The following is a 13,255-nucleotide window of genomic DNA, read 5'->3' as shown; positions in this document are numbered from 1 at the left end:
TACAGTTGTTTTCAGGATTTTATGTTTCTATCGGCGTATCATTTTTACTTTTCTTTAAACTGAAATACACATTCGTACAATTATCAGGCTTGTGTATTAATGTAAACTAATGTTAATTCAATTAAATTAAAATTTTTGAACACACGTAACAATCGTATGTAAATTTTTTGATATAACTCCGATACATATAAGGCAATCAACTGCATCAACCTTCTTAATTTTTCGTCTGAAACTTTTTCTGTCAACGATTTCGAGGTCGTATGGTGACCCAGCTGTGCCCAACTGCTTGCAGTATAGACACTCGAGAAGTCCTGCTGGTAGCCCATTCTGCCCCTCCAAGCGATGGACACATTGCTCACAGAAAAACACATGTCTACAATTTTGCCCCATGTTCGTGATCTCGGCACCTGCACAAATCTGGCATAGCCAGTCGAAGTCAATACCTGTAGACAGAAAGGTTTATATGATGCTGGATTAATTATCTTATAGCTCAGTGGAGATACAATAACACTGTTCGAAAGGGAAAAGGATGGGAGGCAGATCCGACTGAAACAGGAGTGAAAGAAGGCCAAAGAGAGCATTCCCTTGGGTTTTTATCATTTCAAGAAGTTACTAGTAGGCTCTATGGTCATTTAAATGTGTTACCTGGCTCATTGCTTGGGGTATGAAAACGCGTTCAAAATTTTAGGTCCTCTGCATGCAGTAGGGGCACTCCATGACGACAGGGTGATCTCCACGCCTCGCATCGCGACGTGCAATTTCTGCACAATGTTGGCACATACAAATGCAATGGCATGGGCATGATATGACACTCACAGGTCGTGCATTACACACCATGCAGCAACTCTCATAACCATTCCCGTTTCGTATGGCCTCACCATCATCGTTCTCCTCTGCCAGTGCTGAAATTTTTACTATTAATGAAGTATTTAAAGAATAAAAACAAGACTTCACTTTTTCGATGAAATAACCTCTTTACCTCCATCGTTTGCTAGCTCCTCAGCATTCAATTGTTGATCATCGACTGCTACGATACGACGTTGACAAGCTTCATCCAAGTTCATCTCTCTTTGCAAATTTACCATTGGAATTTCTCCATTGAAGTCCGGAATCTCATTAACCTGCTGAGGTGGTTCCAATGGAGGACCACTATTAAAATGTCCCTGATAGATTAGGTCATTGAGACATTGTGTCGCAGCATTCGATCCGATATTTAAACTCTTAAGGGAGATATTTCATTTGCAAAAATACGACGGATTAAACGCGCCCGTAGGTAGGTATTGACAGCAGGACTGACAGAAATGCCCCTAATTGCTTCTGCATTACCCGTCCTCAGCGTGTTGCTGTCTCGGCAACTTGACCTCAAAATCTCCAAAGTTTTTTCTGTGAATAACACCAAAATTCCATAATTATATGGTTATATTATAGCTGACGAATAGTATCAATGATCTATTTTTGCAAAATCTAGCCGAACTCCGCAAATATTGAACAAAACTCCGGCAATAAAATTAAAAACGAAATATTTGGCCTCGGAACATGACCGTTTTTCGAAGTTTTTCTCGATTATGAGGGTTTTAGTATCTTCTGCGGAACGAATACAGTGAAGAGACACCATTATTGGCTGTAAAAATGCGATTTTGAAAAAAAAATCTTTTCACTGCAGCCTAAAACGGTTCTTATTCATTCTTCCTTTCTCTGTCGATTTTGAGGAATTCTAGTATAATAACAATCGTTATTACTCACGATAGAAGAACCATATGCCAGGTTGATGCTCTTGGTGAACTTAGTCTAACAGTAAAAGGGGTACTCGAATTGCAACGTCGATAAATAAATCGAGCCTGCCATAGAAAGCAGTGTATCGCTCGTTTATCTCGCCGACGAAAATTCGATAGCACCATTGGAGCATTGGCATAAATGTTTCTTGAAGATTCAATCGGATGACTGCCGCTCTGATGCCCCACCAAAACCGCTGTTTTTCTTCAGAGCGAATAGTGCTAAGCATTAGCAATTTTTAAATTATTGCCAATTGTTGCACATTCTCGGAAGTTATAGCTGGTATCTGCAGCGTATCGTAAAATCACCTTATGACCAAACGAATTGAGATGAATTGTAGTTGAATGAATAATGATTGCAAAACAAAATACAAGGCGGCGCAACCGACAGAGAGAAAAGATCATCGTTACCAAGCAGGTGTGTGGGAATGTTGTCCTTACTTCAGACCCAAGCCATACGGCCTCGACGCTATTAATCATTCTCCAATTGAGATTTGTTACTATTTGTGGAGGATCAATGGTGGGTACTAATTCACGCCGAATAAAATGGAGCACATCGCGAAGAATGGATAGGGAAAACTCGTTTAATAGACCCCATCGAAAGGAGATCGCCTGACAAACATCCATCGATAAAATATATAATTTAACAGAAAATGTAAAATAACATATGCCACTCAGGTGTTAATTGCGTCTTTGATACGTGGAAGTGCAAACCTTGGGTTGTAAACCTCACACGAGTGGAAGACTAAATTAACGCCCTTACAACGTAATATACTATTTCAAGGCTCACTCGATTTCCAGTAATAGCTGTTACTGTCAACACTGCTCGATTGTTAGCGAAGTCTGGTATGGCTGCAGTACTTAGGCTGATATCCAAAGTTTGAACGTTTCGTAGTGTTGCAGCAATGGCCGGATCTCCGTACATTGCAGCAGCATTGCCATCATCATTGGTGAGGACGTATCTGCCCATTGTTGTGAAGTAGTAATTCTGACCACTCCTGTTGCTCAACGATTTGTTGGAGCTCCATATAGCTCCATATAATTATAATACATCAATATACATGAGTGGAGATAGGAGGAATGGGTTGAGACTTTATCTCTGTGACACAAAAACGTTACGGAAAAAGGGGCAAAATTCAAATTTTCCAAAAATTTTGAGTAATATAAAAAAAAAACAGAAAATATAAATTTCCACTTTTTCAGTTTTCAATACTACTAAAATGTTTTGAAGGATTATCAGAACGTAAGAAAATGGATGAATTTTCAACAAAAAGTGATTTTGGTACAACGTGAAAGGATAGGCTATCTTACAAAAAAATTAACAATACTTTATTCAATGGTACGTGCGAATGATATATGAAGTATGGGTTTTTACGATACATCATGCGTAATCTTGCGTAATCAATAATGTATAGTGAATTAAACTGACTCTAGTGCTATGTCGTTATAAGTCTGCTGAAGAGATTTCCCCAATTGATGCCCTGCAGCTCGATATAGACCTCTTCTAAAAGCACAGCAGCAATCATAACCGGTGCAGCAGCTTGACTGTGTATAGTGTGGTGACGTGATGGCCTGAGAACTCCATGGATGATTTGCCCTGTTGCCAAACATCCTCTTCGTCGTTCGGCACACCGTACATCAGTAACCTCACCACTGTACAAAAATCGAATTTCAAGAACTCACCAGCTTTTTTTTTGGTTTTATGCAAATTTGGAGATAATACACCATCTCGATATTTAAACAAACAAGCTTTGAGTCGGTATGCAATATTTTTATAAAATTCGTCAATTTTATTTATTTTTGAAATTTGTTATTGATTGTATTTATTTTTGTTTCGTTTCGGAGGAATTATAATGTGGAGAATTTCATCGATAAGAAAGTTTCGGTAAGAAAAAGCCATTTGTTTTTTCTGGATACTAAATGAATTAATACTCTGGGAATTGGCGGCCGGAGGCCGAGTTCCGTGAAACCCCTTCTTTTCGCATTATTTTTTTTTCACGCGCCATGCCGGGCTTATTATTACTCCCGTTATTTGGTGACTTTTTTGTCGATCATGTATACATTTTATCCATTTTTATTTCAACTAAAATCTATACATTATCCACAAATAATAGATCAAATAATAGCAGCGATATTGAACCCTGCATGGCGCGTGAAAAGGCAATGTGAACGGAAGGTGTTTCGTGGAAGTCGGAATCTGGCCATGAATTCCCAGAATGTTGTTTTATTTAGTTTTCAGAAATTGCCAACGGTTTTTTCATATAGAAATTTGCTCATTTCCATGATTTGTAACGGGCACAAGAATGTCTAATGACAATTAAAAATAAATGATCGCCCGAGAAATGCGATTGAACTTCGAATTATCTCATATCTGAATTTTGTAATGAAATCACTAATGCAGCCAATGGACCTATGAGACCTCACAATCGAATACATAAATGAAATAAAAAGAGTCATCTTCAAAAAATGATTAAAAATTAGGATGTACTTACTAACGACGAGTGTGCCTAATCCGAACGATATGCCATGCGTTGTTATTGATAATCATTATATTATCCAGCCTTGGATGTGCTGGCACCGCAGGGAGATCAGCCATGATAATTTCGTCGTTGTATCTGCACTAGCACTTCTCGATTAACCCAGCGATAAGCGACTAAACTTTTTCTTCAGATTTTTATTGGCACTTACTTCAAGTCTTGCGGACGGAAAACGAAAAAGGTGCGCTTCTCACTAATTTTTGGTGATAGGGATGAGGGGTAATTGTCATCGTCGCTTATTGGTGGATTATGAGCATGCGCGAAAAAACCAGCCAATGGTATCTGTCTACCAAAGATCGTCGGATTCGTTGAAATTTCCAAATTTTAGTGCGCAAAGACCACAACTCGTCGATTTATTTGATTTTCCAATCTGTTATGAATATTAAACGCGAAATTGGATTGAATTCTCATTGAAATCCCTAATTTCATGAACGGGAATAAGGTGGATGGGGAGGAGGAGGGCGCTGGTTTCACGAAGCACAGGGTCGAGAAAGGGGAGGAAGGGGTTGACAGGCGATCCTTTGGGGATGACAGGCGGAACTTCGGAAGGAACTCCTTCGAAGGACAAAACAGAAAGTTTTTTAATGAAAATAATTCATCCTCTGTCCAGAATCACTTTTAATGATTGAAAAAGGCGCCCGTGGCTTGTGAGGAGAGAAAGCGAATCTAGGCCTGAAGTACACCAAGGAGAAACCATTCAGACACCAGAAAAAAACACTAAAACGTGGTGCCTACAGAAGTGGACAGATTGACGTTTCTGGAAATTCATTAAAAAAGACGGTTATACTCAGCCCTTAATTATTCCTCTATTATAGAGATTTCAATGGCTGTTTACAATCGGTCCATAATTACTTTATCAATAACTCGATATATTTCAATCATTATGACAGATCAAATTAATTTACTGTTCCAATTAGAGACACCGAGGCAGCGCAGCCAAGTATTGACAATTGGAATGAGCTTGGCCCACGATTGGTTCACCAATGATTGGTGAATGAGTTTGGTCCAAATTTGAGTTAATGTTGGCGCCAGGTTTCAACCAACCTTGACATATATTGAAGTCCCAAGATTGGATCCGAAACATGGCTCAGCGCAGATCATACCCTGGCTGCCATCCCTTGACTAACAGGTGGCTCCCTAGTGCGACCCAGACCTGGTCATAGGTTCCCTTCCAATCATTTGCTTACCAATTATTCATCAAAATATGTTCACGCTCACTAAAATCAATGACTTATAAATCTGATTTTAGTATGTATATTGTTGCCATTAATTGTTTTATTTGAAATTTGAAAGTCATTTTGGGAGGAAAAGAAACTAATAAGGGAAAAGGCACAAGTGGGAGTGGAGGAACCATTTTGCTTCCCAATACAGTTGTGCACTGAGTGTTCATAACAAGAGCTTACAGAACCTGAAAGTGAGTACTTATGCATCAAAATTATAGGGATGTTTTAGATTTCATGTTCATTTGGCAAACACACAGTACATGACACCATCAATAACGTAGCTAAAACTTGGATTTAGCCTAAAAAAAAACAAACTGTCAAACCCATAAATACCAAATTTTCCTCAGAAGTATCCTGGTAAGTTTTGTTTATATTTTATATATGTGTTAGCATTCAATTTATTATTATTCTAATGAATGTTTTTTTTCAGAACTGTTTTTGATGATTTTTTTTTTTAAACCGTGGATGTGAAGAAGACGTGAGAGATATTTAGAATTGATAGTTTAAAACAACTGATCTAGTGTATTTGTTTATTTACTTATTTATTTATTTTTAATCATTTAATTATGAGACCTTATCGATGGAAACAATCAAGTGGATCGACAAGAGTGAATAAGTGTCGATATTTTAAAAAATTGTTAAATGTCGATGATGCACTTCAAACGCACATAGAGTAAACAAACAGCGACAATAATTCACCGAGCGTCAGTATTACATCGTTCGTCGATGAAATTCAAGAGGACAATGGAGCATTTGAGGATAAGGAATGGATTGACTATGATGATTTTGAAGTAGCACACTTGACCCAAGAAGAAACGTTGATTACCGAGGAAACTAAACACAACGAACTTCAGCACAATGTTGATGAGGAAAATAATGGACTTTATGGATCTGTGTCCTGTCCAGAATTTTTTGATGTTCACGAATCAAGTCCTAGAAAGAGCTTCAATGAAAAAAATAAGGAATGGGTAATTGAGAGTGTTGCTCATATTTATTTTACGGATGTAGATAAGCTACTAGGGATACTACGAGATGAAGGTTACAGGGACTTTACTAAAAAAGCAAAAATACTATTGAGATTTCATCGCTCTGTTAATTCCAAGCCAATGGTGACTCAAAAAAAAAAATATTGGCGATTATATTTATTTGGGCATTGAGAACGATTTACAGAAACGTATCAGTGCTAGCATATACACAGAAGATTGTGTAGGTATTTTTATTCATATTGATGGGGCCAACATTTATCATGACTCAAAAGGACAGCTGTGGCCCATTTCAGCCAAAATCTACCAGAAAAATTATGAATGTGATCCTTTTATCGTTGCTCTGTATTATGGCGATTGTCAGCCTTATGCAATTGAGGATTATTTGAAAGATTTTGTGAAAGAGGCCAATACATTAATTGCTGAAGGCATAACTGTCGAGAATAAGCGATACTGTTTTAAATTACTGGATATAATTGCTGATTGGCAGACAAGGGCCTTTTTGTTGTGCATCAAAGGACCTACTGCATTCTATGGTTGTGAGAGGTGCATTATTGAAGGTATTACATTTGAACGTAGAATGATTTATCCACATACAGACTGCGAACGAAGGAGCAAGGAATCTTTCGTAAATCAAACGCAACCTGGGGGCCTATTCTCGACACTTGAGGATGTAATCCGTGAACGAATACTTGGTATTCCCTTGAGAACGCTGATTCGTCAAACAGGTACCCATACGAATGTGATTCGTAGACGGATCGGCAATATTCGTTAACGGATTAGTAATTTTGTAAGTCTTGCGATTCTCACCTCCGAATGAATGGATCGTTAAAAATTATTATTTACTTTCCGCTTAACGCCCAACGCTGATCTTCGTTCAAATGGTGGTTAGTATTGTCGAGCAACGTCAATCACTTGAAGTACCCTCTTTTGTGAATCGGTATATTTTAATAAAACCTTCTCCTGTGAATTCCTCGAATGGATCCCCTGCATTATATAGATTTCGAGGACGATGCTGTTCTTCTCCGATCTCTTCCAGATCCCCCAAAATCTCATTATGTAGAAACCGGCGAAGATTATCCATTTTTTAATTAGAAAATTTCATAATAGAAATTCAATTTTTTTATGCAATATAGGTTAGGCGCCTTCAATCTTTAGAATACTTCGTATGGGAATAAGATTCGTGTGGGAAAACAAAATTGTTGAACGAAAGATTTTCCCTCACGAATTTAAAATTTCCAAACGAAAGTGATCAACGAATCATTCATTCGTTCACGGATTACGTTCCGTTCACGGAAGACGTTTCCCATGCGTCGAGAATAGGCCCCCTGAACGCCATAAAGAAAAAAAAGGCAGCAATCGGAAAGCTATATCACCACTGTTAAAAAATGAATTTTTTGATCCAGTCAGAGACGTGCCACTTTAGGTTATGCATTTGTTCATGAATTTAATGAAAAGTTTCAGCGAAAAATGGATGCAAAAACAAAAAAATGAATTTAAATTCAGTTCTGAACAAATGGTGGAATTTCAACGAATTATGGATTCCCTGACAAAATTTGTTCCTGAAGAATTCCAGAGAGATAAATTCGACGTTTCTGAAATTTCTCATTGGAAAACTACGCAACTGTCATTTTTTTTGCTTTATGCAGGAGATATCGTTCTAAAATTTATCATGAATCAGGAAATATATGAACATTTTTTACTCTTACACGTAGCTTGTCGCATTCTTTGCAATCACGATTGGGCACTGACTTTTATTGATGATGCTGATGAATTTTTGAAAAAAATTTTCCACTCAATGCCTCGATTCTATGGAAAGGCCTCTCAGATAATGCACGCTCATACTTTCATTCATATTGCTGATGATGCCAGGCATTTTAGGACATCATTAACTGAATTATAAACCTTTTGGGGTGAAAATTTGATTGGCAAATTAAAAAACATGTTACAAGTGAAGCAAAACCCGTAGCTCAAATTATTAATAGGATCAGGACGTTGGAATTATTAGAAAAAGTAAAAGTTAGAAAATGCAAGAAAATTCAAAATTGAATTGCACATAAAACGACCAAGATATTTCAAATAACCGGCAACTCGTTTCGATTACTTCAGTCAGTCAAATACAATGATCTATTTCTCGAAGCCGAAGTGCCCAATATTATGGTTCAATTGCACAGTGAAAAACTATTCATTATTCAAAATTTATTTGTTAAACCAAACTCACTGACAGACATCACTCGTTCTGAAGATATTTATATTGAGGGTTATGATGTAGAAAAAACAACAGATGTGTTCAAAAATCCTCAACGATCTAAAAAACTTGGAATTTTCAAGATTAAAACAATTTCAAAAGTTTGAAATGAATTCCAATACAGGAAGTGAAAAAAAAATGTATGTACATCCCTGGCGATTTAGGGAGCACGGTATATACAGAGATTATAGGGGAGATTGCTAACGCCAATGGCGAAGCTTCAACCGCGAAATTGTCTGGCCACCCGAGCCGAACTAATTTTGCGGGTGTACCTGTGAATCAAACAGGTCGCGAGGGCGAGAGTGTCGGTAATTTTCGGAGGGCGTGGGTATAGATAAAGCAGAGCGCGAACCCGAGCGTGTCGATAATTCGGAAAGACCAGCAAACGCGAGAGTGTCGATAATTCCAGGAAATCGTGACGAAAGAAAACATCCCATATAGAGCGGAGTGGGGGTATGATGAAGAAACAATCGATGGACGGAATGAGAAAAATGAATTCACTTCTGTAAATTCGAAAAATTGTTCAACAAATTGGGGAAAAATTGTCTCGCAAATATATATTCAAACGATTGAGAATCGTGTGAAACGTGGAGATTTATGCGTCCCTCAGAACTTTTTTTTTTAATCGATATCTTTTGTGACGAAATTGCAGGCGAATCCGTCACCTGTATTCCCGTGGGGTAACTACCGAGATTAAGGGCGAGAGAGAACCGCGAAAATTTAGTAAAAGTTACCTGCTACCTTAGTTAAGCTCGCGAAAAGCTACCTGCTACCTTAGTTAAGCTCGCGAAAAGCTACCTGCTACCTTAGTCAAGCTCGCGAAAAGCTACCTACTACCTTAGTAAAACTCGTAGCAGTTACCGGCTACCGTAGTTAAACTCTTGAAAAGCTCCCTGCTACCTTGGTAAAACTCGCAAAAGCTACCTGCTACCTAAATATAATCCGGAGGAAAGCTACCTGAATAATCCCCGAGTAACTAGCTACCTGCTACCTATTCTCCTCTCGGAGACAGCTACCTGATACCTTCTCTACCTTTTCCCCCAGGCTCGCGACACTGAAATAATCCTAAAAGTAGTAAGTAGAGACAGCATTTAAATCCCTAAAGTTTAGAAGAACCCCGATAAAAATTCGGTTACCGTTATCGATTTGGACATAGTTTAAATTCCCCCAAATCCTCCGTATAAGAGTTGAGAATAGTCGACGCGAAATCGGGTTAAGGGCCGGGGACTATCGAGAAAAATTAGCCGATATACTGTGCTTCCGGTAGTCCCTGAAACCCTTTTTGGGCTAATTGAGTAGGACAACCCATCGGTTAGGTTCAGACACCTTCGCTCCCTTAGTTGTGAGAGGGTTGGGGTAATCTTCAGTTTAGTACGGTTGGAAGGCCATGTGAGCGAACGTAGCTCTCTCGCTTGCATGGATTGCCAAGAGCTTTACGGTTTAGAAAATTTCGGTTGCGTTACGGTCACAGAAAATTTAGGTTTAGTTATAGTTACAGATAAATTAGGATTAGTTAGTTTCGTTGGAAGATCCCCAATCCCTCTCCGGAGAGGGTCCCTACCGGATTAGCTACCTGATAATAGACGTAGCCGGGACAAAAATCCGCTCCCCCCAAAATCTCGCTCAAAACCCATTGAAAAACCTTATTTCGGCTAAAAACCGGTTAGAATCGTTAATAGAACCCCAGAGTAATAGAGAAGAACAATAATATGAATACACCGTAGTAAAAATACAAAACCCCAATTTTAAATTTGAATTTAGTACGCGCCGCGAGCTGGGAAAAGTTAGAGGGTACTACTAGTACCGTACGTAACCACGCGCGCCGCCACCGGACGGGCCGACTCGAAGAAAATCCCCCACCACGCGCAACAGGTTCGAACGGAACCACGCGACCGGCCGGCGTTAGTTTCCCTCGGGCCGTTACGATAAGCACGTGTGTGCCAGAAATTTCGTGCGTTAGACGACACCACACTCCTGCCCCAGAGTATCTGCACCTCAAAAACTGCATTTCCGAGACTCCACGAGCACCCTGATAAGTACCCGTGTGTTTAATTAAGTGCCAATAAGTGCGGGAAGTGTGATTTTCGGGTAATTCGATGTCGCGGGCACGAAAATTCGCAAATGGCGTCGCTACCTCGCGATATGACGCCATACGGGAAACTCATGGTTGAGAAAGCCAAAAGGCCTCTCTCAACGGCTACCTATGCTCCCTAATGCTACCTGATGCTCCCTCGTGTTACCCAACAGCTACCTAATCATATTAAACAGGGTTGTGGAATTTAGTTTCGCCACGAAAAGGCGAAATATACGAGATGAGGCATTCCACGCGGCTCGGAATACCCCTCTCCCATGCTACCTATTGCTGCCTATTTTCTACGCTCTCTAATACTAATTATTCGATACATGCTACCTACTTTATTGGGTTTTCCGGGCTCATCCGAAGGGCTCAGGAAAAGACCCCGCTATCTAATAAATTTTGCCACCGGGATTTAACTTCAATTGCTACCTTTCCATAAAAATTATCGTCAACCTTCCATTCAATTTATTGCTACCGTTACGTTAAAAATTGTATTGCTACCTTTCATTAAAAACTTCGGCTACTTTCGCGAGGCTGGATCAATTTCTCTGGGTGATGCAATAATGCTCCCCGAGACGGAATTGTCCGCCATTGTTGGACTCCGGTTGGGCATGGGGACGCTATCTCTTAGTTAATTAATTTTCATGGTTGGAATCCACAAAGCTATCATGCTACCTCTGACGAATTAGGATTACTTTATATGGTTACGCAATTAATTAACCAATTAATCCGATTACTTATTGGCAGTCTTGGTGACGCCATCGGGTATATAATTTGTCAATTCGTTAGGAAAATAATCTGTGCATTAATTAATAAGTTCGCCGTTCAGACCCGTACAACAGTGGAATCAGGAAGTAATCCCTCAATAATCCAACGGGAAAATCTTGGGTCACGGCTATCTGCCCAAGCACGGTTGTCGATTTAGCCCGTGATCGGAAAAGTTTATACCAAACCCCCAAATTACGCTACCTAAACAGGTGAATAGGCTACCTATACATCCCCCAGGGTCTGAGGGCCTTTGCGTAATTTTCAATATTTCGATTTGCTACCTGTACGGATAGTTACCCCGCGGACCCTATTGATTTAGATAATCGGTATTGAGTAGGCTACCTAACCGGGAAAACACGTTACCTAAGGGCTCCCTGCCTCGGAGGACCCAAATGCTACCTTGAAATTTTACTATAGACCCCCGGCGTGGTGGTGGCCCCGTAGGTAAAACAGATTTTGGTAAGAGATCCCGATTCCTCTACCAAAGCCCCGGATAACGCTACCCAACGCGGGAACTCAGCTACCTAATGACCCCGATAACTGCGCCCATTTCCGCTACCGAAATAATCATCACGCTACTTCAACCGCTACCTAACCGACAAATATTCCTGATTTAATACATTAGTCAGAAACGAGCCACCAGATTGAATAAAGTCGTTACCGAACGATCAAATAATGCTACCTACTAGAATTTGTACCTTAACAACTGATCGGTGGGAATTATAAGGTCGTATCTCTCTCTCTCGCTTGAACCCGATGAGACTCCCCTGCAGTTTCCTGTCTTTTTCACCTAAATAACATAAGTAATTTAATAAAATTAAAGGCCGTCTCTCTTCAGTACTGCGTTACAAAATTCCCATTTATTATTGTTCCCTTTATATTTTATTAAAAATTAAATCCTTCTCTTTTGGACGAATGCCAGTCGTATGTAAAATGTAGACTGAGCAATGTATATTAATTACAAGGTTCCTAATGGACAATATTCCTTTTTTTGTGGCTGGTCAATAGTGGAACAAGTAAAGATATCTTCAATTGGTTTTTTTTTTATTTTCTTACCCGAATCCCCGTCCTTATAAATACCCGAATAGTTTAGTTCAGGTTCTTGGTCTTATTTCGAATTTGGATAATTGATGCTCTCGTCCACGTATCAACCCCTCTCTCCACGACCCGCGCACTGAGCAACCGAGCAGTCCCGTACCCTCGTACCTCCCCGACTCTAGGTTTAGTTTCTGTCGATAGGAAATTCTGGAGATGATCAGCGAAAAATGGAGTTTTGAATACGGTTAGAGTTACGGTTGCGGTTCGTCGATTCCGCGTAGCTAAAAATCGGCTGGCGCCCTAAACACATTTTTAAGGATTGGAATGAGCTGCTGATCCCCCCCGGAGCTTCGTTTAGATTTTTATGGTTTTGTCGTTCCAGAGTCGTCGGAATGGCGAGAACGAAGGTAATGGTTTTGGCCGTGTTTTCGGATATCAATAAAATTGGGTTAGGGTTTCGAGTATTCGCTGAGGCTATAGAGGAGAAATCATTACACTTTTTTGTTAACAATTTCAAAAATGATTAAACAAATTGGGGAAAAATTGTCTCGCAAATGTATACTCAAACGATTGAGAATCGTCTGAAACGTGGAGATTTATGGGTCCCTC

At 39.6% G+C, this 13,255-nt stretch overlaps 1 protein-coding gene across 1 annotated transcript; it reads right to left on the bottom strand.

Annotated features, from left to right (window-relative positions):
• On the bottom strand, positions 1-1,004 carry LOC105272887 (uncharacterized). Its single transcript, XM_011315117.1, has 3 exons — positions 980-1,004; positions 646-902; positions 1-443 (listed from the first exon to the last, which is right to left on the bottom strand). The coding sequence occupies exons 2-3, from the start codon at positions 652-654 to the stop codon at positions 84-86; spliced, it is 369 nt and encodes a 122-aa protein (XP_011313419.1). The 5' UTR covers positions 655-902; positions 980-1,004; the 3' UTR covers positions 1-83.
• Positions 1,005-13,255: the final 12,251 nt, after the last annotated feature.

The sequence above is a fragment of the Fopius arisanus genome, unplaced genomic scaffold (assembly GCF_000806365.1).
Source record: "Fopius arisanus strain USDA-PBARC FA_bdor unplaced genomic scaffold, ASM80636v1 scaffold00370, whole genome shotgun sequence".
Classification (NCBI taxonomy): domain Eukaryota; kingdom Metazoa; phylum Arthropoda; class Insecta; order Hymenoptera; family Braconidae; genus Fopius; species Fopius arisanus.
Note: the sequence above shows the minus strand (reverse complement) of the source record. Positions and strands in the feature narration are given on the sequence as shown.